Source organism: Heteronotia binoei, chromosome 10 (genome assembly GCF_032191835.1).
Source record: "Heteronotia binoei isolate CCM8104 ecotype False Entrance Well chromosome 10, APGP_CSIRO_Hbin_v1, whole genome shotgun sequence".
NCBI lineage: Eukaryota > Metazoa > Chordata > Lepidosauria > Squamata > Gekkonidae > Heteronotia > Heteronotia binoei.
In genome coordinates, this window is record NC_083232.1 from 13686475 (window position 1) to 13713129 (window position 26655).

At 49.5% G+C, this 26655-nt stretch overlaps 1 protein-coding gene across 1 annotated transcript in view; it reads left to right on the top strand.

Moving 5' to 3' along the window:
- Nucleotides 1-26655, top strand: part of CSRNP1 (cysteine and serine rich nuclear protein 1) — a 44329-nt gene that overhangs the window by 10720 nt on the left and 6954 nt on the right. The window contains exon 2 of the mRNA XM_060248048.1: nucleotides 19156-19342. Coding sequence (XP_060104031.1) covers nucleotides 19165-19342 — 178 coding nt within the window. The 5' untranslated portion in view covers nucleotides 19156-19164. The remainder of the gene's footprint in view (nucleotides 1-19155; nucleotides 19343-26655) is intronic.

Consider the following 26655-nt stretch of genomic DNA (forward strand, 5'->3'; position numbering starts at 1 on the left):
CACAATTAATTAAAGAAGAAGAAGATATTGGATTTATATCCCGCCCTCCACTCCGAAGAGTCTCAGAGTGGCTCACAATCTCCTTTCCCTTCCTCCCCCACAACAGACACCCTGTGAGGTAGATGAAGATATTGGATTTATATCCCGCCCTCCACTCTGAAGAGTCTCAAAGGGGCTCACAATCTCCTTTCCCTTCCTCCCCCACAACAGACGCCCTGTGAGGTAGATGAAGATATTGGATTTATATCCCGCCCTCCACTCTGAAGAGTCTCAGAGGGGCTCACAATCTCCTTTCCCTTCCTCCCCCACAACAGACACCCTGTGAGGTAGATGAAGATATTGGATTTATATCCCGCCCTCCACTCTGAAGAGTCTCAAAGGGGCTCACAATCTCCTTTCCCTTCCTCCCCCACAACAGACACCCTGTGAGGTAGATGAAGATATTGGATTTATATCCCGCCCTCCACTCTGAAGAGTCTCAGAGGGGCTCACAATCTCCTTTCCCTTCCTCCCCCACAACAGACACCCTGTGAGGTAGATGAAGATATTGGATTTATATCCCGCCCTCCACTCTGAAGAGTCTCAAAGGGGCTCACAATCTCCTTTCCCTTCCTCCCCCACAACAGACACCCTGTGAGGTAGATGAAGATATTGGATTTATATCCCGCCCTCCACTCTGAAGAGTCTCAGAGGGGCTCACAATCTCCTTTCCCTTCCTCCCCCACAACAGACACCCTGTGAGGTAGATGAAGATATTGGATTTATATCCAATATCCTCCACTCCGAAGAGTCTCAGAGCGGCTCACAATCTCCTTTCCCTTCCTCCCCCACAACAGACACCCTGTGAGGTAGATGAAGATATTGGATTTATATCCAATATCCTCCACTCCGAAGAGTCTCAGAGCGGCTCACAATCTCCTTTCCCTTCCTCCCCCACAACAGACACCCTGTGAGGTAGATGAAGATATTGGATTTATATCCCGCCCTCCACTCCGAAGAGTCTCAGAGCGGCTCACAATCTCCTTTCTCTTCCTCCCCCACAACAGACACCCTGTGAGGTGGGTGGGGCTGGAGAGGGCTCTCCCAGCAGCTGCCCTTTCAAGGACACCCTCTGCCAGAGCTGTGGCTGACCCAAGGCCATTCCAGCAGCTGCAAGTGGAGGAGTGGGGAATCATTACACAGGGTCATTACACAGGAATGGTTTCCACCGTTGGCTTCCACTGTGTAATGACCCTGGACTTCTTGGGTGGGCTCCCATCCAGGCCTGAACCAAGGCTGTCCCTGCTTCACGTCTGATCCGAGGAGACCAGGCTAGGTTGCGTCATCCAGGTTAAGCTCGGCAGTTCCTAAATCTTTTGCAGGACATGAATGTTGCGCCCCCACTTGGCAGTGGGCAGGCCTGGCATTCACCCTCCTGGCATTCGGATGACGGATGCTGTAGCGCCTTTGCTTCTCCTGGGTCCTCTTGTGCTCCCATTTTGAAGAAGAAGATGATGATATTGGATTTATATCCTGCCCTAGACTCTGAATCTCAGTCTCAGAGCGGCTCACAATCTCCTTTACTTTCCCCTCTTCCCCCACGACAGACACCCTGTGAGGTAGGTGGGGAGGAGAGAGCTCTGACAGAAGCTGCCGTTTCAAGGACAACTACCAGAGCTATGGCTGACCCAAGGCCATTCCAGCAGCTGCAAGTGGAGGAGTGGGGAATCGAACCCGGTTCTCCCAGATAACAGTCCGCGCACTTAACCACTACACCAAACTGGCTCTCTTGAGGTTGAGGGCTGCGTTTGTGCGGGAGAGCCTTTGTGACACACGGCCGCAAGAGCTCCCGTTGTGATGGGAGAGAGGCTTCTAGTGCGCTCCACGCATAGTGTTAGACAATGCACTTTTTACTCCTGCGGGGTGGTGGTGGTGGAGGGGGGTGGGGGCTGCAATTGCCTCGTCATTTGGAGCAGGGAGAGAACTCCTCTGGTTTGCAACAGATTTGTTCGTTTATTCTGGAACGTGAAATGGTTTTTCTCCCCCCCCCCATCGCTGTCCCGTAGTAGGCAGGCTATTTTTAGCCTCAGCAGGATTATGAAACCTTAGAACCAGCCAGGTTTTTTTTTTTTTTTTTTAAGAAAAAAGATCAGCTCAAAGGAACGGGAAGCCCAGTTTGGCTGTTCCTTGAAACAGGGCTGCAGGATCCGGTTAACTCTTTCTTTGGAGTGAGGGATTTTTCCCCCTCCGTTAGGCCTTTCGTCGAAGGGGGAAACCTGCCGGAGACGACAGTGGCCAGGTTTGGCAATTTGGGAAAGGGGGTGAACGTAACTGCAGGAGGTATCCTGTCCCAGGCCATTTGAAAGAAGCTGGCCATATTTGAAGGGAAAGCGGCGAAACGACAAGCTGGAGGCTCGGTTCATGCATGCGCGCATCATCTAATTTCTCTTGATTCGGTGTGCAATTGGGGACTGGCTGCAGAATAGACAAATTGGCTTTGTTGAGAAGGATCGGCACGCGGGATTAGGGAAAGTTCTGTCTCTGGAGCCGGATCTGCGCGACCTCGGCTATAGCTTGATATCGCAATAACGAAGGTGCGCTTTTTTTCCCGTGGGAGATGCACAGGGATAACATCCTGGCTTGGAAGAACACACACATACTGTGTAGGAGCCCAAGCAGCTGAATAACTATTTTTTTAAAAAAAAAAGTGAACAGAAGTGATTGTTTTGTGAAGGTGCCCTACTTTCCTAGAGAGGCATGGTTCGGGCTTGTTAAATAGCTTTCCCTTGATCAGCTGTGGTGAATGGGAAATATCTCTGGTTAGCCAGGCAAGGAAACATTGGGTATATTCACACGACACTCAATAATGTGTTTTGCAACTGGGTTTTTGTTATTCGTACACAGTAAAATCCAGTTGCAAAATGCATTATTTAGTGTGGTGTGAATGCACCCGTTGTTTTGCAAATCGACTGGTGTGTGCCGGCCTACAGTTAAACCTTCCCCTGCTAGGGACTGCTGCAGGCAGCGGTGATGGCTACAAGCATAGACAGCTTCGAGAGGGGACTGGAGAAACATAGGACGGAGGTCCTTCAGTGGTTGTTAGCCACAAGGCACAGATGGAACACTCTGTCTAGGGCATTGATGCTCTGTATTCTTGGTGCTTGGGGGGGGCAACAGTGGGAAGGCTTCTGGAGTTCTGGCCCTGCTGGTGGACCTCCTGATGACCCCTGGGGTTTGGCCACTGTGTGACACAGAGCGTTGGACTGGATGGGCCACTGGCCTGATCCAACATGGCTTCTCTTACATTCTTATGTCTGGGGCGGTGATGCTCTGTCTTCTTGGCACTTGGGGGGCAATAGTGGGAGGGCTTCCGGCCCTGCTGGTGGACCTCCTGATGGCCCCTGGGGTTTGGCCACTGTGTGACACAGAGTGTTGGACTGGATGGGCAACTGGCCTGATCCAGCATGGCTTCTCTTACATTCTTATGTCTGGGGCAGTGATGCTCTGTCTTCTTGGTGCTTGGGGAGCAACAGTGGGAGGACTTTTGGCCCTGCTGGTGGACCTCCTGATGGCCCCTGGGTTTTGGTCACTGTGTGACACAGAGTGTTGGACTGGATGGGCCATTGGCCTGATCCAACATGGCTCCTCTTATGTTCTTATGTGACACAGAGTGTTGGACTGGATGGGCCATTGGCCTGATCCAACATGGCTCCTCTTATGTTCTTATGTGACACAGAGTGTTGGACTGGATGGGCCATTGGCCTGATCCAACATGGCTCCTCTTATGTTCTTATGTGACACAGAGTGTTGGACTGGATGGGCCATTGGTCTGATCCAACATGGCTCCTCTTATGTTCTTATGTGACAGAGTGTTGGACTGGATGGGCCAGTGACCTGATCCAACATAGCTTCTCTTATGTTCTTATGACTTACGGACTTGGTATGGAGTTGGTGAATATAGTTTTAAGGCAAATTAGCCCAACAACTGATTTGGGGGAGGGCTATTTTGAGAGGTGAGTGTGGAGTGACCGCTCAAAGCCCTTCCCTCAGTTAAAGGGGCCCATTTGCAAGCATATGTTGGCAAAGTATTTAACCCAGCGACAACTGGGTTTGTTGCACAACTGGATTCAGGAGCAGGCAAAGGTTTATTTAGGAACTAATATACTTGAGGAAAAAGGAGATAGACAGGTTCCTACCTGCCCCTCTAGCTGAGAGAAAGACTGAATTTGGTACTTACGAAAAGAAGGGGAAATTGCCTCTAAGAGTAGTCACACGGGAGAGAGAAAGTATCGTCCTCACTATCCCATCTAATTGTCTTCTTGCTGTCCCATTCGGGGTCGTCTTTGTCTTTTCTTCTTCTTTGCACATCCAACATTGCCTTTTCCATTAGTACAGTAGTCACAGAGGGCACCTTTGCTGCCAGAACAGAACGTGGCCAGAACAGGAGATGCTTTTCACTTCTTTTCTGGCCTTCACCACCACACCAAGGCCGGTCGTAATAGATTTCCACAGTGCGTCTGCCACAGAGAGAATTTTGCCCAGGCCCGAAATGTGGAGACGTTCTGGAGCGTGTGTGCGTGTGGGAACTTACGACAAGCCAACCTTGAAGAGAAGGGGAGGGGAATTCTTATTATTCTGAACGTTTTTCTTCTTGAATATAACTGCCGTGTGGGTGAGTGTGAACAGGCTGAATGCTGGCAAAGCGCAGGCCTGTGTTATGGGTGCCATAGATTTAGGAGGGCTTGTTTTCTCTGCTGTAAATCATCTCTTGCCCGGTTTGAGTTGCCCACAAGCTTGGCACCGGAGTCCGGAGATGTAAAACCAGCATTTGGCAAAGGCCGCTGCCAGCGCCGTGTTCCCGTCGCAAAGGCTGGTTTGTAGCGTTCTGTTGACAAACACTGAGGCAAAATCTGGCACGAGAAGGCCAAAGAAGCCGGTGGCCAAATGTCCTCAATTTCACTTTGGCGAACAGTGGCTTCTTATACATTTTGGCTTTTTAAATTTTATTTAAAATTTTTGCTTGAAATCGCCATCTGGTGAAGTGGGACACTCTAGCCTCTAATCCTGGGGGCAGAGGCCCAGTGGATAGTCAGTGGCAAGTTGGAAGGGCTCTTTGCGCATCCCCAGAAGCCCAGCAATATGTCATTTGCATGTTCCAAGAATGCTTCCTGGGTGTCTAGCAGGTTTGAGGCCCTGGGCTTCTCAGGCGGTGGGTGTTCCCAGGGTATAAGTGTTCTCAGGGGTCACTTCATAGAAAAAGAGCTGCCGGAGATCATTAGCACAACTCATTTGCATAACTCATTTGCATAGACCATCCCTGACCTCACTGGAGGGTGTACTAAATTATATCACCTCAGCATCGACCTTAAAATGCTTCTTGAGTTATAATTGCCATAATAAAACCTGACTCCCATCATACTTTTAAAATGACTTTCTCCTACGCGGCCGCAGTGGCAGGATGAAGATTTCCATCGGTCTGTTTTCTATGTTTTGGATCTTTTCCCATTTTTTTGTGGGGGAAAATATTAGAAAGTTGGTCAAATCTTGAAGAGTTCCGCAAAATTCTCACAGGGGGCTTGAACAATGGAGGCCAGAAGCAAGTATTTTTTTGGGGGGGGGGGGGGAGAGTTTGAGAAAGACTGAGCCCAATAAAACTTAGAGGTTTCGGAGCTCTGCTCCTATGAGATCCTACCCAAAATAACACCTGTGCACCTGTGCCAGTTTGGTATAGTGGTTAAGTGCGTGGGCTCTTATCTGGGAGAACCGGGTTTGATTCCCCACTCCTCCACTTGCACCTGCTAGCATGGCCTTGGGTCAGCCATAGCTCTGGCAGAGGTTGTCCTTGAAAGGGCAGCTGCTGGGAGAGCCCTCTCCAGCCCCACCCACCTCACCCACCCACCAGCACCTTTCTTGGAGAGCCAGTTTAGTGTAGTGGTGTGCGGACTCTTATCTGGGAGAACCGGGTTTGATTCCCCACTCCTCCACATGCAGCTGCTGGGATGGCCTTGGGTCAGCCATAGCTCTCATAGGAGTTGTCCTTGAAAGGGCAGCTTCTTGGGGAGCTCTCTCAGCCCCACCCGCCTCACAAGGGTGTCTGTTGTGGGGGGGAGAAGATAAAGGAGATTGTAAGCTGCTCTGAGACTCTGATTCAGAGGGAAGGGTGGGGTATAAATCTGCAATTCTTCTTCTTGTGCAAGCCCTTTCGTCTCCCACACACCCAACTGCACGCATAGCCAGGGAAGATATACAAGTCCTGGGAGGACTGGGGAAGAAGCAAGAGGGTGACAGAAGGACAAATGGCCCTGATCCGTAGACATTGTCCTCTATGGAACTCTGCTCTTAATATCAAAGAAGAAGAAGATATTGATTTATACCCCACCCTTCTCTCTGAATCTCAGAGTGGTCACAATCCCCTTTTACCGCCCCCCCCCCTGCACAACAGACACCCTGTGAGGTAGGTGGGGCTGAGAGAGCTCTTACAGCATCTGCCCCTTTCAAGGACAATTCCTACCAGAGCTACAGCTGGCCCAAGGCCATTCCAGCAGCTGCAAGTGGAGGAGTGGGGAATCAAACCCAGTTCTCCCAGATAAGAGTCTGCGCATTTAACCACTACACCACACTGGCTGTGTTTGGTGCTGCTGTGTTTAATATTTTTTGGGGGGGCGGGGTGGTGTCCCCAAATCCAGCTCTGATACACCCAGGGAAATACCGATAGCCACTTTAGGGTCAGGAAGCCATTTTCTCCAGGCCAGTTTGGCCAGGGATCCTGGAGGGGTTTTTGCCATCTTCTGGGCAGGGAACAGGAGTCACTGGGGTGAGTGCAAATGGGGAGGTAATTGGGAATTTCCTGCACTGTGCAGGGGGTTGGACTAGATGACTCTGGAGAGACTTTCCAACACTATGATTCCAGGGCTTTTTTTGTAGCAGGAACTCCTTTGCACATTAGGCCACACCCCTCTGATGTAGCCAATCCTCCTGGATCTTACAGTAGGCCCTGTACCAAGAACCCTGTAAGCTCTTGGAGGAGTGGCTATATCGGGGTGTGTGGCCTAACATGCAAAGGAGTTCCTGCTACAAAAAAAAAGCCCTGTATGATTCTGTAACGAATCTATGATTCCCCTCCCCCCACTTCCCCCTGTGCCGCAACCTCTAGCCCTCTTCTGAAGCTTGGCTGTTCAAATAAGAGTGGAATGCACATCTGGCCTGAATATTTGTTAGAAAGTATTCCCAGGATAGCCGGAATCAGCCATGCCAGAGAGGAATTCCTGCTGGTTTGATCCGCTCCACAAAAGTACTTTTCGTTCAAAAAGCCGTTCCCGGTCAAAGAAATGAGTAAGAAGCCCAAGCCGGGAACAAAATGTCTCTTTTGGCCGTTCACAAAAGCAGATGAGAGACGCCTCTTTCAAGATAATCTGTCTTCCCCTCCTCCCTTTCACTCAGACGAGGGCTTTCCAGGTTTTGAATAGCTGCGGTGTGCTCTTTTAAAATTTAAATCTGAAGGTGATCATGGTCTGTTCATAGAATCGTAGCGTTGGAAGGGACCTCCAGAGTCATCTAGCCCAACCCCCTCTGGACAATGCAGGAAATTCACAAACACCTCCCCCTAAATTCATGGCATCCACATTGCTGTCATATGGCCATCTAGTCTCTGTTTAAAAACCTCCAAGGAAGGAGAGCCCACCACCTCCCGAGGAAGCCTGTTCCGCTGAGGAAACGCTCTAACTGTCAGAAAGATCTTCCTAATGTTGAGCTGGGAACTCTTCTGATTTCATTTCAACGCATTAGTTCTGTTTTTACCTTCTGGGGCCACCGAAAACAATTCTGCACCATCCTCTGTAGGACAGCCCTTCAAGTACTCAAAGATGGTGATCGTATCACCTCTCAGCCACCTCCCCTCCAGGCTAAACATGCCCAGCTCCTTAAACCTTTCTTCTTAGGACTTGGACTCCAGACCCCTCACCATCTTCGTCGCCCTCCTCTGGACCCGTTCCAGCTTGTCTGTATCCTTCTCAAACTGTGGTGCCCAAAACTGAACACAAGACTCCAGGTGAGGTGAGATACCATCACTTCACATGATCTGGACACTCTACTGCTGTTGATACAGCACCAGCGGCATGCGCCAACATTGTCCGCCAAGGGCTTGTAGAAAGTAGACGGGGCTTTGCCAACAAGGCTTCTGATTGGCCATTGGAGATTTGATTGGCTGTACAGATTTCTTAAAATATTATTTTGGCAGCAACTGCCAGCATAGCACAAGGATCTCCATTGGGGGAATCTGCAGCAACCGTTTTGTGACTGCTTCCGCCTCCTGCCAGACTGTGCCAGAGTTCCAAAGGTGCCAGGGGGCTCAAAGAGGTCATGGATCCCTCCTCTAGAAGTAGCCCTTCTTGAGTGTGTGTGTCTCTGTATGAGTTCCTGTCCTGGGCATCGTCTGAAAGCTGGGAGTGCGGCTTTGTCTCTGCCACAGCACTCTCTTTCCTAATCCTTTTTCAGAACGTTCAGCCTTCTTTCTCATGTTAGCCCTGTATTCAGGGCATTTTTTTGTAGTAGGAATTCCTTTGCATGTTAGGTCACATACCCCTGATGTAGCCAATCCTTCTGGAGCTTACAGGGCTCTTCTTACAGGACCTACTGTAAGCTCCAGGAGGACTGGCTACATCAGGGGTGTGTGGCCTAAAATGCAAAGGAGTTCCTGCTACAAAAAAGCCTGTATTCCTTATAACAGCCCTACAAGGTAGGTCAGTAGTTTACTAAATAGGGCTAACAAAAGCACTGCCTTTTGAAAGTCACCTAGTAAGAAGAAGAATTGTAGATTTATACCCCGCCCTTCTCTCTAAATCAGAGACTCAGAGTGGCTTATAATCTCCTTTATCTTCTTCCCCCACAACAGACACCCTGTGAGGTGGGTGGGGCTGAGAGAGCTCTCCCAGAAGCTGCCTTTTCAAGGACAACTCCCATGAGAGCTATGGCTGACCCAAGGCCATTCCAGCAGGTGCAAGTGGAGGAGTGGGGAATCAAACCCGGTTCTCCCAGATAAGAGTCCGCACACTTCACCACTACACCAAACTGGCTCTCTGAATATGTGGCTATGGTAAGGTTTGGACCAGAAACGGTAGATGCTAGACTTAACTAGGTAGGTCCCTTTTGTGCCTCCCTTCACAAGGGTGGGCAGACGGAACTTCTTAGCAGGGCTCTCCGGAAGCCGCCTTTGGAAATCTAAACCGGGCGACATTCCAGTTTTCGAGCCATTCAAACCAGGGGCTGGAAAAGACAACGGGATTGATGCCTTTGGGGTGAGTGGGGGAGAGATTGTACTTAAAAGCTTTCTCGCATTAATTAAGAATAAAGTACGGCTTGATTCTGGGCCGGAGCGTATTGACAGTGCAATAAAATAGTGGAAGTCTTTCTTTGCCCTCCTTTAAGTGCTGCCTTCCTGCATCTCTTTCTGTCCCCTTTGGAGATAAATAATTCAAACCGTTTCCTCCTCCTCCTCCCTTTGGGGCCCAGCACTGTGGTGTCATGTGATCCAGAATCAATCCCCTGATAACCTTGCTTGAAAATAGGATTTGGTCTCGGTGCATATAGAGCAGGGGGGTGGCCAAACTTGCCTAATGTAAGAGACACACAGAATAAACTTCAGATGTTTGAGAGCCACAAGACATGAACATCGGATGTTTGAGAGACAAAAGACAGACGACGTTTGAGGGGGGAGAGGAAGGAAGGAATCTAGACGGGGAGGGGGAAGGGAGGGAAATATAGAAAGAAATCAACTTTAAATGCATTCAAGTCGCCAGGTGGCTTAGTTTGGAGAATGCATTTAAAGAGACGAGCGCTTTCTCGAAGCCAGCCGACGGGGTGGTGAGGACTTCGAGAGCCACACAACATTCATTCATTCATTCATTCATTCATTCATTCATTCATTCATTCATTCATTCATTTAGATTTCCACCCTTTCCCGCCCTTTTTAGACAAGCCTATGCCGATATCGACTGCTGAGTTGCTAAGAATAAAGAACCGCCATCTATAATACGATCATGGAACTATCTAAACTGGCAGAACCAGCGCCAAACAATTTTATTGCTGCCAGATATATTTAATGTAATTTGAATTATGTATTTTAACTTAATTAACTGGTTTTTATGTTTAATTTCTTTTAATTGTTAAATTTAAACTTTTATCTATTTATGTTAATTGTGTGAAATGTTGTTAGCCGCCCTGAGCCGCCTAGGCGGGGAGGGCGGGATATAAATAAAATCTATTATTATTATTATTATTATTAGGCCTCAGGGTGGATTCCAACATATCAAACAGTTAAAAAGCCAACAATACATCAATAGATAAACAGTAAAACAGTTAAACAATTAAAGCATATTGAAAGTTAAAAGTTTAAGACAATTGACAGCTGAGCCAATAGCTCGGATTTCATGTCAGTTAAGGCCGACGCTTAATTTAGGTGTCCAAAGATGCCAGCTGTGTCGGCCCGATTTCCTCCAATCCAGATGGTAGTCGGTGTTGGGTGGTCAGATGGTATAACTAAATAAGGACGCCCACCTGCCCACCCCAGCCAAAGGCCTGGCGGAACAGCTCCTTCTCACAGGCCCTCCGGAACGGTAACAGGTCCAGGAGGGCCGGAACCTCCAAAGGGAGCTGATTCCACCAGGTTGGGGGCCAGGGCCAAAAAAGCCCTGTCCCTGGTCGAAGCAAGGCGGACGTCCTTTGAGCCAGGGATGGTCAGAAGATGTTGGGTGGCCGAACGTAACGACTTCCGGGGCTCCTATGGGGAGAGGCGGTCCCTCGGGTATGCCGGTCCCAGGCCGCACGAGGCTTTAAAGGTCAGTGCTGATACCTTGAAGCGGATCCGGTACTCCATTGGTAGTCGGTGAAAGAGCCACATGTAGCTCCCGAGCCGCAGTTTGGCCACCCCTGATATAAAGGAACCAGTGGTGTTTCTGACCATGTGCAAAATGCATTTGTTCTGTAACAGTGTCACCTTGGTGTCATAGATCTGTGATTTTGTTTTGGAGCACTCATGAACACACATGAAGCTACCTTATACTGAATCAGATAATCGGTCCCTCCAGGTCAATATTGTCTACAGATAGAGGTCATTCCCATCACCTTTATCTGGAGATGCCAGGGATTGAACCTGGGACTATCTGCATCCCAGGTAGATGCCGTACCGCTGTGCCATGGCCTCTCCAGGGCATCCTACAGATGCAGGCAGAAGGATTGTTTTGATCCTGCTGTCAACCTCTTGAGAGCCAGTTTGGTGTCGTGGTTATGTGTGCGGACTCTTGTCTGGGCGAACCGGTTTTGATTCCCCACTCCTCCACTTGCAGCTGCTGGAATGGCCTTGGGTCAGCCATAGCGGTTAAGTGTGCGGACTCTTGTCTGGGCGAACTGGTTTTGATTCCCCACTCCTGCACCTGCTAGCATGGCCTTGGGTCAGCCATAGTTCTTGCAGAGCTGTACCTGAAGGGGCAGCTTCTCTTTGGCCTGTCTCAGCCCCGCCCACTTCATAGGGTGTCTGTTGTCAGAGAGGAAGGCAAAAGAGATTGTAGGCCACTTCTGAGACTGAGTGAAGGGCAGGGTATACAGCCAATCTCTTTGTCATCATTTTCTTCTTCTCAGCTGTTCTGCTCCACAGCCATTTCCGTCAGAGCTCTCTCAGCCCCACCTACCCCACAAGGGTGTCTGTTGTGGGGGAGGCAGGTAAAGGAGATTGTAAGCCGCTTCTGAGATTCAGAGCGAAGGGTGGAATATAAATCCAACATCTTCTTCATCTTGTTCCTCTAGATGCATTTGGTGGGCTCCAAGAAAGGCGTTGGCGGGTGCTGTCGGTTTCTGGGACCCCTGGATTATATTGTGCAGATGGGTTCTTACAAAGGAGGAGATTCCTATTGATACAAAGACAATCCGAGTAAACACCAGAATACCCTCCCCTCCTTTAAAAATAAATTGTTTTAAATTTGAGGTTGCAAAGCCAGTTGTTTTCCAGCCTACCCCAGAGGGACCACAGTTCCTAATTTAGCAGCTAATTAAGCAGGCGGGCTTAAAATGCGGAGGCGTCCCTGACAGCTCAAGTTCTCCGTTATCGGCAGCGGGGGAGGAGGGAGGAGTGGATGCACCTGGGATCTCTCTCGTGTTGTTGCCAAAGTTTCAGGGCTGCGGCGAAAAAACAATTCTGGCCCAGCTGCGTTTCCAAGAAGAAGAATTGCAGATTTATACCCCGCCCTTCTCTCTGAATCAGAGACTCAGAGCGGTTTACAATCTCCTATATCTTCTCCCCCCACAACAGACACCCTGTGAGGTAGATGAAGATATTGGATTTATATCCTGCCCTCCACTCCGAAGAGTCTCAGAGCGGTTTACAATCTCCTTTCCCTTCCTCCCCCACAACAGACACCCTGTGAGGTAGATGAAGATATTGGATTTATATCCCGCCCTCCACTCTGAAGAGTCTCAGAGCGGCTCACAATTTCCTTTACCTTCCTCCCCCACAACAGACACCCTGTGAGGTAGATGAAGATATTGGATTTATATCCCGCCCTCCACTCCGAAGAGTCTCAGAGGGGCTCACAATGTGCTTTACCTTCCTCCCCCACAACAGACACCCTGTGAGGTAGATGAAGATATTGGATTTATATCCCGCCCTCCACTCTGAAGAGTCTCAGAGCGGCTCACAATTTCCTTTACCTTCCTCCCCCACAACAGACACCCTGTGAGGTAGATGAAGATATTGGATTTATATCCCGCCCTCCACTCCGAAGAGTCTCAGAGGGGCTCACAATGTGCTTTACCTTCCTCCCCCACAACAGACACCCTGTGAGGTAGATGAAGATATTGGATTTATATCCCGCCCTCCACTCTGAAGAGTCTCAGAGCGGCTCACAATTTCCTTTACCTTCCTCCCCCACAGCAGACACCCTGTGAGGTGGGTGGGGCTGGAGAGGGCTCTCCCAGCAGCTGCCCCTTCAAGGACAACCTCTGCCAGAGCTGTGGCTGACCCAAGGCCATTCCAGCAGGTGCAAGTGTTGGAGTGGGGGAATTGAACCCGCTTCTCCCAGATAAGAGTCGGCGCACTTCACCACTACACCAAACTGGCGAGTTGATTTTGGCGAGGCGAGGTCGCCGCAGGGCTTGCCCCGCTGCAGGCCTTGCTCGGAGCTTTGGGACTCCTTCCCAACCTGCCCAGAGCTTTTGGGGGGCCCTCGCTGAGCTGTCAGCACGAAGAAGCCCCTCCTTCCTGACGGAGATGCCAGATATTTTTCTCCCCTCTTTTCCTGGCAGGGAGAGCTTTGCCGTTGCAGAGGCAGTGAGCCGAAAATCAGGGGATTGAGCATCTGGCATTTGGTTAAGCACGTTGGGGAAAGGCTGCTGGGTCCAGCGTAGGCCTCCAGTGAATTGAGAGGGAAGTCCAAAGTCCTTCCGGGCAGCCGGGAGACGCGTGCGTTGCTTTGGCTCACGGCCCGAATCAGGTGTTTTACACGGCGTGCGCCAAGGACAGACGTGTTTACCCGCAAGAGGGTTATCGGCTCTGAGCTGGAAGCGGAGTTGCAAAAGGCAGGGCGAGGGAGGCCCTTGTGCAAAGAAATGCCGCTCTTGCACCTCCGTTTGCTTGCCAGAGAGGCCCTCCGTGGTCTCAGCCTAGGGTTGCCAGGTCCAATTCAAGAAATGTCTGATGACTTTAGGGGTGGAGCCAGGAGACTTTGGGGGTGGAGCCAGGAGCAAGGTTGTGACAAGCATGATTGAACTCCAAAGGGAGTGCCAGCCAGCACATTTAAAAGGACTACACGCCTATTAAATGCCTTCCCTCCACTGGAAATAATGAAGGATGGGGGCACCTACTTTGGGGGCTCCTAGAATTGGATCCCCTGGTCCAATCTTTTTGAAACTTGGGGGGGGGGGTCTTTTGAGGAAAGGCATCAGATCGATTTTCCATTATACCACATGGGGATCAGTCTCTTTAGGGAATAATGGAGGCATCCCCCCCCCGCTTTCTGATGATTCTGAAGCGGGGGGAGGGCCTCCAAACTGGGGGATCCCCTGCCCCCACCTGAGGATTAAAATACAGCAGAGAGAATCATGGAGAGAATGAGAACCCAATGAGAAACCGTGACAAAATAAGGAAAACAGTTCCGAATTCATTTACAAGTTATGAAACCTCAAAGCATTGATTATCATTATCCAATTCAGCAGTTAATATCTTAAGGTAAGTACGTCTAATTCATTTACAAAACGCATCTAAGCACAGACTTCTTTAGAACAGATTGCTTAAAGTGCGTAGTGCTACAAAGCGCTTGTAGATCCAAGTGCCCGTGGAGAATAAAAGTGCGCTGGCGCTTTGACCTGCAAGCCCTTTGTAGCACCACGCACTTTATGCAATCTGTTCTAATGAAGTTTGTGCTTAGATGAGTTTTGCAAACGAATTAGACGTACAAGTTGGATTGGATAATGATAATCAATGCTTTGGAGTTTCATACTTAACTTGTGAAGGAACTAGGAACTGTTTTCGTTATTTTGTCACGGCTGGGTTTAGCAGCCCTAGTCTCCGCCAGAAGCTGAGTTCTTGCTGGCTCACCACTGGGGAGTGCATGGAAAGTTTCCAAGGCATTAAGCTGACCACGTGCTGGAGACCTGGCAGAAGGCACCCGTGTCGTGGCTTCCCTCTGTTTTGGATGAGAGCCGAATTGCTGACCCACCTGTGGTTCTATCAGCACCGCATCGGAGGGATGAGCTGGGGAGAGAGCTTAGTGGAGTATTAAGCCAAGAGGCAGAATCGGTTTCTTCCCCGGAGCTTCGCAGTCTCCCTTTCCCGCATCCTGCATTTCCTCCCCCCCAGTCATGTGGAGTGTCATTTTTTTTTTTTGCTTTCTCTGGCAAGTGGCTTTGTGATAAGGTTCCCAACCTCCAGGTGTGGCCTGGAGATTTCCTGGAATGACAACTGGAGATCCAGTTTGGTGTAGTGGTTAAGTGCGTGGGCCCTTACTTGGGACCAACCGGGTTTGATTCCCTGCTTGCCGCTGCTGGAATGGCCTCGGGCCAGCCATAGGTCTCGCAGAACTGTCCTTGGAAGGGTGGTTTCTATCGGAGCTCTCTCAGTCCCACCTACCTCACTGGGTGTCTTGTGGGGGAGGGAGATAAAGGAGATGGTAGGCCGCTCTGAAATTCAGAGTGAAGGTCCTAATTGTGGTGATCCCAGTTGTGGTGGCCCTCTTTCGGTTGTCCCACAAAAAGGCCTTGGGTTCTTTGAAGGGCAGAAGAAGTGCCTCTTCAGCCTGCAAAACCCCCCAAATTGTAAGAAATGAAGAGCTTGTCCAAATGGAAAGTTTAGGTGGAGGAATCCTTCCCTCATCATGCATGCTTCCCACACATTAGCTGGCCGTTGGGGTTGTCAGATTGCATTCCAACGGTGATCCAAGAAGGTGCTGGGCGTGGTCCACTGAACGAATGCCACACGGGTGCCGCATTGCCAAAGGGCCCCAAGGATTGCATGTCCTGTCATGGATGGGGCGGGCAGGCTGGTAAAGCACCGTCCCTAAGAAACTTGGCTGTTTCCACTTCTGTGCATATTGCATGATCACATTCCTGTCGTTCCAGCCCCAGATATTTAGGAATTTTTCAGCCTGGAGTTGGCAACCCCGCTTTGTAAGTCAATCTCTCTCTCTCTCTCTCTCTCTGGGCACCACATTTTAAGAAGGATCTAGACAGGCTGGAACAGGTCCAGAGGAGGGCGACGAAGATGGTGAGGAGTCTGGAGACCAAGTCCTAGGAGGAAAGGTTCAAGGAGCTGGGCATGTTTAGCCTGAAGGGGAGGCGGCTGAGAGGTGATAGGATCACCATCAAGTATTTGAAGGGCTGTCCTATAGAGGATGGGGTGGAATTGTTTTCTGTGGCCCCGGAAGGTAGGACCAGAACCAACAGGTTGAAATTAAATCAAAAGAGTTTCCGCCTCAACATTAGGAAGAACTTCCTGACTGCTAGAGCGATTCCTCAGTGGAACAGGCTCCCCCGGGAGATGGTGAGCTCTCCTTCCTTGGAGGTTTTTAAACAGAGGCTAGATGGCCATCTGACAGCGATGAAGATCCTGTGAATTTAGGGGGAGGTGTTTGTGAGTTTCCTGCATTGTGCAGGGGGTTGGACAAGATGACCCTGGAGGTCGCTTCCAACTCTGTGTTTCTGTGATTCCTGACTGTTAGAGCGGTTCCTCAGTGGAACAGGCTCCCCCGGGAGATGGTGAGCTCTCCTTCCTTGGAGGTTTTTAAACAGAGGTTAGATGGCCATCTAACAGCAATGCGGATCCTTTAGGGGGAGGTGTTTGTGAGTTTCCTGCATTGTGCAGGGGGTTGGGCTAGATGACCCTGGAGGTCCCTTCCAACTCTAGGATTCTCTCTTTTCCCCTCTCCCTTCCTCCTTGGGTCCGGATGTAACCCCGGTACCAACTGCAGGCGATGGCAGGAAGAGGGCTTTGGGAATGGTGAAGCGCTGGGCTGAGGCAGGAGGAGAGGCAGGGACCAGCTCCAGCTGTCAGCAGTTGGCAAGAGCTCCTCTTCCAGGCTGTGCTCTCTCTCTCCCCCCCCCTCCCTATTTGCATGGGAACGCGCTACCTTCTGTTCCCAAGGCTGACTCCCTGGAAGCTCCGGGATGTGTTTTCGAAAGGGCTGTGGGCTTTGTGTTTGTTTGGGCGGCTGAGAAAGAATGATGGGAATGTAGCAGTCCCACGGAGGGCTGGGGTTGGGTTTCAGGAGCCCGGTTGCTCCAGCAGGTACCGATTCCAGGGGCAGGGAGACCGATTTGCCTGCGTTCCGAGCAGTGCCGGATTAAACCCTGTGGAGGCCCCTAGGCAGTCAAAATCTTGGGGCCCCTTTGCAAATAGGGTTGCCAAGTCCAATTCAAGAAATATCTGGGGACTTTGGGGGCGGAGCCAGGAGCAAGGGTGTGACAAGCATAATTGAACTCCCAAGGGAGTTCTGGCCATCGCATTTAAAAGGACCGCTGCACACCTTTTAAATGCCTTCCCTCCGCTTGGAAATAATGAAGGATAGGGGCAGCCTCTTTGGGGGCTCATAGAATTGGACTCCTGGGTCCAACCTTTTTGAAACCTGGCGAGTCTTTTGAGGAGAGGCATTGGATGCTATGCTGCAAATTAGGTGCCTCTACCTCAAAAAACAGCCCCCCTAGAGCCCCAGATATCCACGGATCAATTCTCCATTATTCCCTATGGGAATTGGTCCCTATAGGGAATAATGAATGCCCAGCAGACATTCCCCCCCCCCCCCGATTTCTGATGACCCTGAAGCGGGGGGGGGGGGGGCAGGGGTGTCTCTAAACTGGGGGATCCCCTGCCCCCACCTGGGAATTGGCATTCCTATTTGAAATTATCTCTGAGCTGGAGTGCCCGCCTCGCCACCCGTTGCCCCTGCTGCAGCCTACGGGCACCTTCTCAAAAGCCCCTTTGACAAAGCTGCGGGGGAGAGGCAGAGAGAGGAGGCAAGCTTGGCGATGACGCCAACAGCGGCCTCACCAGGCAAACTGGGCAAAGAGGGGCTCACATGCAGGCTGGGAGGGCTGCAAGCAGGGGGGAAGCTGGTGGGGGGGGAGCCAGCCCAGGGTCCCTAAAGACGCGGGGGCCCACAGGCCAGTGACGCCTTGACCTAATTGTTAATCCGGCCCTGGTTCTGGGGTTTGTCCCCTGTGCTGTGTTCTCTGTCCTTTGGCATGGAGAGGCTGCTTTCCACCCCCCCCCCCTTGCCCCGGGGAGCGCACGGGGCTGCCGTCTGCAGAGCGGCTTTGTTAATTAGCACGAGTCGACGCCGCAGCCGTGTAGGAAGGGATTGACTTAGAGGCGACCGTGAGCCAAGGGTAATGCTTTGTTGCGGCGGCGGAACACTCCGTACTGTTCTTCTGTCCACCTCCTTCTCCGGGCTTTTGCAAGGGTAACATCAGGATATGCACACAAAAACAAAGCAAACTGTGGAACAAGTGGGAAAAAGAAAGGCCAGGAGGAAGGGAGACCAGCTACCAGGTGTGTGTGTGGGGGTGGAAATTATACGGGGGCTTGTACCATATAAAGAATTCTCAATAAACTCTCCAGAAAATTCACTATCACATTAGTTATTTTTGTATATTCCCTCAAGTACAGAATTTGCACGTTATACTGTTCACAAACAACATAGTAATCCAAACATTCCATAAGCACAGTAGAAGAAGAAGAAGATGAAGATATTGGATTTATTTCCCGCCCTCCACTCCGAAGAGTCTCAGAGCGGCTCACAATCTCCTTTACCTCCCCCCCCCCCCTACACACAACAGACACTCTGTGAGATAGATGAAGATATTGGATTTATATCCTGCCCTCCACTCTGAAGAGTCTCAGAGCGGCTCACAATCTCCTTTACCTTCCCCGCCCCCACAACAGACACCCTGTGAGGTGGGTGGGGCTGGAGAGGGCTCTCACAGCAGCTGCCCATTCAAGGACAACCTCTGCCAGAGCTATGGCTGACCCAAGGCCATGCCAGCAGGTGCAAGTGGAGGAGTGGGGAATCAAACCCAGTTCTCCCAGATAAGAGTCGGCACACTTAACCACTACACTAAACTGGCTCTCCAGTCAATCCACAATTATACAAATATTCGGGGGGGGGGGGTTGTAGCAGGAACTCCTTTGCATCTTAGGCCACCCACCCCTAATGTAGCCAATCCTCCAAGAGCTTACAGGGCTCTTCGTACAGGGCCTACTGTAAGCTCCAGGAGGATTGGCTACATCAGGGGGCGTGGCCTAATATGCAAAGGAGTTCCTCCTACAAAAAAAAGCCCTGCTCAGCCTGCCTCGCAAAGGTCATTGTACAGCTTACAGGGCTCTTTGTACAGGGCCTACTGTAAGCTCCAGGAGGATTGGCTACATCAGGGGGACATGGCCTAATATGCAAAGGAGTTCCTCCTACAAAAAAAAAGCCCTGCTCAGCCTGCCTCGCAAAGGTCATTGTAAGGAAAAACGAGTCCAGGAGAATGACGTGAGCCTCTTTGGCTCCCCCCACTCGAGGGAAAGCCAGAGTAGAAATGAAGTCAAGTAAATAAAAATAGAATAACCAGGAGATAACCTTCATGCCCGGATGCTGCTGAAGGTGACCTCTCTCGCATCTTTGAGTAACCAGTTCTTTTCCTTCTGTTCTCTTTCAGTTACTCATCATGACTGGAGTATTAAAACGGAAATATGACGAGTTGGAAGACGATGCCCCGTATTCCTCCTCCTCTTCCTCCTCCTCCCCGTTCTCCTCCTCTTCGGCTTCTTCCACCTGGGAATCGGATGAGGAAAACTCCCGAGGAGACGTCAAGGCCAGCCTGGCTTTGAACACCGACTTCACGCGTAAGTATGGCTGCCTGTGGCACGTCGCGTTGGCCTCCTGCCCTGTGAAGCGATCTGGGAGCCGGTGATATGAAATCATGTGTGACATTTAAATTAGGCTGGAAACCTGGGTGATGTCTGAAGGAGAGCAGCTGCCAGTCAGAGTTGACATAAATGAGACCTAGTCGGGCCGGGCCCTGTGTGTTGTAAAACCTAATGCCAGGTAGCAGAGATATAAACTTTATAAAGGACACAGACAGACACAATTAAAGATTTTTTAAAAAAATAAAATAAAATAAAACATGCTTAAAAGATTAGCACTTTTTCAAAATTTTGTTTATTTAGCAGTTTCTGATAACTTCTCTTGCTCTGAATTATTGCATCAAAATCTAGAGGCAATGTCTGTGCTGTAGCAATCTTGAGTATGCCGTTCAGATATTGTTCAGGTGTATAGCTGTAAGTTGCAAACCTACTTTTGATTTAGTGACATTCGTTACAGAAATCTCTTGGTCGATGCTTTGAGCCTAAGACCCAGGGGAAAACATGAAATGGCTGGGCATTGCAAACTTCTGTACATAAGTTGCTTCATGTGCTGGTCAGCCAATGGAGAAAATAGAGGCTTTGCTCTGTAGCTCTATTGCGATTTAGCAAGCCTAGCAAAGCCAGCTGTGATGCAGAAGGAAGCAGATGGCAGTGAGTTGTTGCAGGCCTGATAAGAGTCCTCATGTGACCCTTAGGCTGCATGTTTGACACCCCTGGTCTAAGCAGCGTCATGGGTTTGGTCAGGCCTTTTTTTGGTAGAAAAAGCCCAGCAGGAACTCATTTGCAAATTAGGCCGCACACCCCGATGTCACAGTTGTTTCACACAAGGCTTTTTGTAGAAAAAGCCCAGCAGGAACTAATTTTGCGTTCCTGCTCAAAAAAAGCCCTGGGTTCGGTTGAGACAGAGCTGTAGGTCTATACATGGAAGCTAACTGGCTAGTTGACCACAAATGGGGATCTAGAGACCATCAGAGTCCTTGTGGTGTCAGCTTTTGAGAGTCCAAGCGCCCTTTGTCAAATCCTAACTAGAGATCTAGTTCTGGATGTACCAGTTTCCTAAGCAACATGGCCAGTAAATTTAACTTGACATTTTTGAATTGCTCTCTCAGGCAAGGCAGAGAATATCCTGTTTTCCTGGGGATTCATTGTTTCGCATTCCTCTTTAGAGTCTTACCTGGATGACACCTGTATTGTGCAGACAGGGTCTTCTGCCGCTCTTCCCACTAAAGGGGAGTGTTTTAAAGCATGCGCTCTCGTGTTGGACCTCCGAGAATATTTTGCTCCTACGGTCCACTTAGCAGCCATCGGCAAACAAGGCGCTCTGGTCTCCGAACGCCTTGGAGATCTTCGCCGTTCACAAGAGAGCCTTTCTTTTTGTTTTTTTCTGGCTTTTGTGCGGCAACAATGAACTTTTTGTTTTCCCTGGCTCATTTGGAGGGGTGACAGGGGGAGCTGCAAACAATTTGAGTGGAGACCGTAAAAAGCTAAAGCAGAATATTAAAGGGCTAGCGAACAACCGTGTCCTATTATATGCTTCCCCCCCCCCAGCTCAGTGCAAAATATGCATTTTGACACAAGCAAGCGATCAGGTTACACTCCTTTTGACTCAGTGGCAGAATCAGTGACGTCTTGAGTCTAGGGCAGGTTCACACGAGGGCAGAAGGCTCAGGATGCCTGTAATGTTCATTGGTGGTGTCAGCTATTACAGGCATCTGAAGGGGAGAGCTCTCTTTTGGTCCTGGCCTTGGCCCCACGCTTTTGAGCAACATCCAGTGCATGAGAATCTTAAAGGCAAAGGTTTAAGATCATAAGAGAAGCCATGTTGGAGCAGGCCAATGGCCCATCCAGTCCAACACTCTGTATCACACAGTGGCTAAAAAAAAAAAAACAGGCAATGTCAGGAGGTCCATCAGTGGGGCCAAAATACTAGAAGTCCTCCCACTGTGCCCCCCCAAGCACCAAGTATACAGAGCATCACTGCCCCAGATAGAGAGTTCCATCAATAAGCTGTGGCTAATAGCCACTGATGGACCTCTGCCCCCATAGGTTTATCCAATCTCCTCTTGAAGCTGTCTGCTTGTAGCTGCCACCACCTCCTGTGGCAGTGAATTCCACGTGTTAATCACCTTTTGAGTGACGAAGTACTTCCTTTTATCAGTTCAAACCCAACTGCTCAGCAGTTTCATTGAACGTCCACGAGTTCTCATATTGTGAGAAAGAGAGAAAAGTCCCTCTTTCTCTACCTTCTCTATCCAATGCATAATGTTGTAAACCTCTATCATGTCACCCCTCGATCGATGTTTCTCCAAGCTAAAGAGCCCCAAGCGTTTTAACCTTTCTTCATAGGGAAAGTGTTCCAACCCTTTCATCATTCTAGTTGCCCTTTTTCTGCACTTTTCCCAAACGCAGACTCTTAAACACAAGCACACACAGTCTTTCCTGAGTCCTTGGACCTCAGAAACCCCACGTGTCAGGTTGTTCCGAAACCCTTTTTCCTGGATGCTTGATGTAGCTTGTTGCCGGTTTTCATGGGCCTCTTTGAGAGAGCCCCCTTTTTAAAAAAAAAAAAAAAAAAAATCTCACATTAGCTAGAAGTTACCAAAAAAAGACTTCTTTGGATTAAGTGAACGTTGCAAAAAAAAAAAAAAATGTGCACGAGTGACGTGCAAGCTTGGATTCTCTGTCTCAAGTATTGCTGACGGCTCAATTTTGCAAGATCGAGGTTACGGGACCTTAAAAAATGACAAGGGTGTCTTGGCTCAGCAAATACCCCTTTGTGCCAAAGATTTGGGGAGGCTGCTGGCAGGTGCTGGAAACCGGTCACTATAGATACTGCATTTCTAATCCTCTGCTCCCACACTCCTTAGCATCTGCTCGACCCCATGCCCGTCCCCGGAGAGAAGTGGGCCTCATTATTTAATATAAGGAGGAGTTGTGCCAATTTTTAAGTAAATGGATCCCAGATCGATCCGGCGAAACCGGATCGTGTGTGTCGCGGATGCACTCAGATCGGTTTGACCCTTGCGTGGCTCCGTTTAATTGAATTCGGGAAATTGCCAACTTAAGCTAAGTGGCGGTAAGCTGCGTAGGCATGTGTGCGTGTAGCAGATCGAGAGAGAAATCGTCTCTTGCAGCAAAAGTGATCCCCCCACCCCCGCTCCGCAGGTTTGATGTTGTAGAGACATATTCTTAATCTTGGCGACGGCGTACAGCTTTTGTGTCGTCTTTTGGGGTTGTTTCTGAGTAATTGGAATAAACAGTTCTGAATGGAGGGCGCGCTGCAGAAGCATCTTGTGAAGCTGAAGCGTCTGTGGCCCATCTGCATCTTCTGGCGATGTGCGGCCGGGTTCATTTGCATGCCATTGCTATAGCCGCAGCAGGTGCCAGATCGCAGCTGGTGGACACGCCGAGTTTGTTTTGTGGCTGTCGTTTTGGAATCCGAGGCCCCTGAATACGTGAAATGGCAACAGGCGCAAATGGGAGCAATCATAGTTTTGCTGTTTGGTTTGGGAACCGATAGCCAGGGCCCCGAATGCAATGCACTCGAATGTTTTTGCTTTAAAAAAAAAACCCCACAAGATTCTAGCCACTGTGACTGTGAAGGCGGCCTATACTTCTCAAGTCTGTGATTAGATGAAATTTTGGGCCAAGTGAGGAAAAGGATGACCATGGTTTCTTATCGCTAGTATGGGGGAGCCAGTGAGGTATAATGGTTAAGAGTCTCGGAGTAGTATCTGGGAGACCCAGGTTTGAATTCTGGCTTTTGCCAGATGATCGTGGACCAGTCGCGCTCTCTCAGCCTAGCCTTGGTAGGATTAAACGGAGGAGAGGAGAATAAGGAACATATGAGGGACATTGGAACATGAGAGAATCCATTGTTGGAGCAGGGCAATGGCACATCCAGTCCAACACTCCGTGTCACACAGTGTCTAAAAAAACCCAGGTGCCAACAGGAGGTCCACTAGTGGGGCCAGGACACTAGAAGCCCTCCCACTGTTGCCCCCCCATGCACCAAGAATACAGAGCATCACTGCCCCAGACAGAGAGTTCCATCTATACCTGGTGGCTAACAGCCACTGATGAACCTCTGCTCCATATGTTTATCCAATCCCCTCTTGAAGCTGGCTATACGTGTAGCCACCATCACCTCCTGTGGCAGTGAATTCCATGTGTTAAACACCCTTTGGGTGAAGAAGCACTTCCTTTTATCAGTTCTAACCCAACTGCTCAGCGATTTCATTGAACGCCCACAAGTTCTTGTATTGTGAGAAAGGAAGAAAGTACTAATTTCTCTACCTTCTCTATCCGGTGCATAATCTTATAAACCTCTATCGTGTCACCCCTGAATCGACATTTGTGAGTTGACATTGCACACATTTTGCTACCACGGTACCTCTGGAAGAACCACAGTCATTCCTGTAAGGGAAGAGCAAGAGCACCTTAACAACTCACAATGCTTGCGGCAGGGGCCCTTACTTGGATAGCCCAGGCAAGCCCGATCTCATCCGATCTTGGAAGTGAAGCAGGGTCGACTAGGGTTAGTACTTGGATGGGAGACTGTCCTTGGAATACCCAGTCAGGAGGCAGGGGCAGGCATATTCAGCCATCTCCCTGAATATCCTTCAGGCCCCCAACAGGGGTCAGTCACCAGAGGTCGACATGACGTCCAGGTGCAGACACACGCAAAAAAAAACCACACACCAAAAAAACCCTTGCGACAGGGTAGGAGCTTTTGTGAGTCACCACTTATTTGATATCTGAAAAAGTGACTCTCGAAAACTCAGACCCTGCTGCAAATTTTGTTAGCCTTTAATTTTCTGTATTTATTTTTTTGGTTTTCTATCCCTCCCTCTCCGCAAGCGGACTCAGGGTGGCTAACAGTCAAAACGCAATTTAAAATTACAATTTAAAACAATAACAATTCACAGTTCACAAAATACATTTCACGGTGCTGCTCAAAGCTCAGCATAGACGGGATTTAAGGCGCTACGGGACGCTTCCTCTTTTTGACCGCTGCAGACTGACTACCCATCTTGATCTCTTCCTGTACGGCTTTCTGATTTCCTCGAGCGGTTTTATCTCCATCTTCCTGCATTCTTGTAGGATATAACTTTGAGGCTGCATTCCCCCAGGACTTAGAATCATAGGATCCCAGAGCTGGAAGAAGTCATACGGGCTGTCTAGTCCAACCCCCTGCTCAGTGCCGGGGATCAGTGTACGGCATCCCTGATAAGCGTTTGTCCAGCCGCTGCTTCAAGATTGCTCGTCAGCAGTCTTCTGTGTGGTGTTTCCGTATCTTCAGGGGGGGGGAAATGCCATTCCCTGAATCCCCTTTTTAAGTTCTTCTGGCTTATGCTTAAATTCCCGCTAGCATCGGGTAGAAGAAGGAAGCCTGGCTTCGCTTAAAACTTTGACATTTCCAAAATGCACTGAACGTGCAGCCGGCACTTTAAGATCAGCCGGGCACGTTTGAGCTGTGGCCGTCTTTGCGCTGAGATCACCTGCTTGAAGATTAACTGCTTTGCAGCTGCTCTTAAATTAGCCCCTGGAGAATAGGCCGTGGATTTGCAGTTTCTCCCAGAGGGCAGTGGAGGAAGTGTCCTCAGAGCAGCTGTTTTGATGATCTTGTGTTTTCTCCTTCTCCGGCAAGCTTTACTCCTCTCCCGACTCTCCCCGCCCCTTCCGGGGGGAAAAAAGCCCTTGTTTGGGTGTCTGTCTGCATTCCCTTATTTAAACAATATATTCTGACCCACTGAGTCCCCTCCTCCTCCAAGCTGCTGGGCCGACAACAGGCAGAGAAAATTCGTGTGGGCAGCCGTTGGTCTGAAGCAGCAGAACAAATTTGGACTGCACCAGCACCAGAGTTTTATTCAAGGGATGAGCTTTTGCGTGCACACACATTTCTTCAGATACAATGGAACAGGGCTTTTTTTTAAATAGAAAACCCCCAGTAGGAACTCATTTGCCTATCAGGCCACACTCTCTGATGTCACCATTTTTTCACACAGGGCTTTATTGTAGAAAAAGCCCTGCAAGAACTCATTTGCACATAAGAACAGAAGAGAAGCCATGTTGGATCAGGCCAATGGCCCATCCAGTCCAACACTCTGTGTCACATAAGAACAGAAGAGAAGCCATGTTGGATCAGGCCAGTGGCCCATTCAGTCCAACACTCTGTGTCACATAAGAACAGAAGAGAAGCCATGTTGGATCAGGCCAGTGGCCCATTCAGTCCAACACTCTGTGTCACATAAGAACAGAAGAGAAGCCATGTTGGATCAGGCCAGTAGCCCATCCAGTCCAACACTCTGTGTCACATAAGAACAGAAGAGAAGCCATGTTGGATCAGGCCAATGGCCCATCCAGTCCAACACTCTGTGTCACATAAGAACATAAGAGAAGCCATGTTGGATCAGGCCAATGGCCCATCCAGTCCAACACTCTGTGTCACACAGTGGCCAATATATATATATATATATACACACACACACTGTGGCTGATAGCCACTGATGGACCACTGCTCCATATTTTTAACCAATCCCCTCTTGAAGCTGCCTATGCTTGTAGCCGCCACCACTTCCTGTGGCAGTGAATTCCACATGTTAATCACCCTTTGGGTGAAGAAGGACTTCCTTTTATCCGTTTTAACCTGACTGCTCAGCAATTTCATTGAATGCCCATGAGTTCTTGTATTGTGAGAAAGGGAGAAAAGGACTTCTCTACTTTCTCCATCCCATGCCTCTATCATGTCACTCTGCAGTCGACGTTTCTCCAAGCTAAAGAGTCCCAAGCGTTTCAACCTTTCTTCATAGGGAGAGTGTTCCAGCCCTTTAATCATTCTAGTTGCCCTTTTCTGGACTTTTTCCAATGATATAATATCCTTTTTGAGATGCGGTGACCAGAATTGAAGTGCGGTGACCAGACATTAGGCCACACCCCCTGATGTCACCATTGTTTCACACAGGGCTTTTTTGTAGGAAAAAGTCCAGCAGGAACTCATTTGCCTATCAGGCCACACCTGCTGATTTAACCATTTTTTTACACAGGACTTTTTTGTAGAACAGAAGAGAAGCCATGTTGGATCAGGCCATTGGCCCATCTAGTCCAACACTCTGTGTTCCAACAGGAACTCATTTGCATGTTAGGCCACACCCCTGACACCAAGCCAGCTGTAACTGCGTTCCTGCACATTCCTGCTTTAAAAAACAAAACTCTGCAATGGAACAGAAATTACCAGTCGATACATATAGGTAGAAAGTGAGCAGGAAATTAGCATGTAGCATAATGATGAC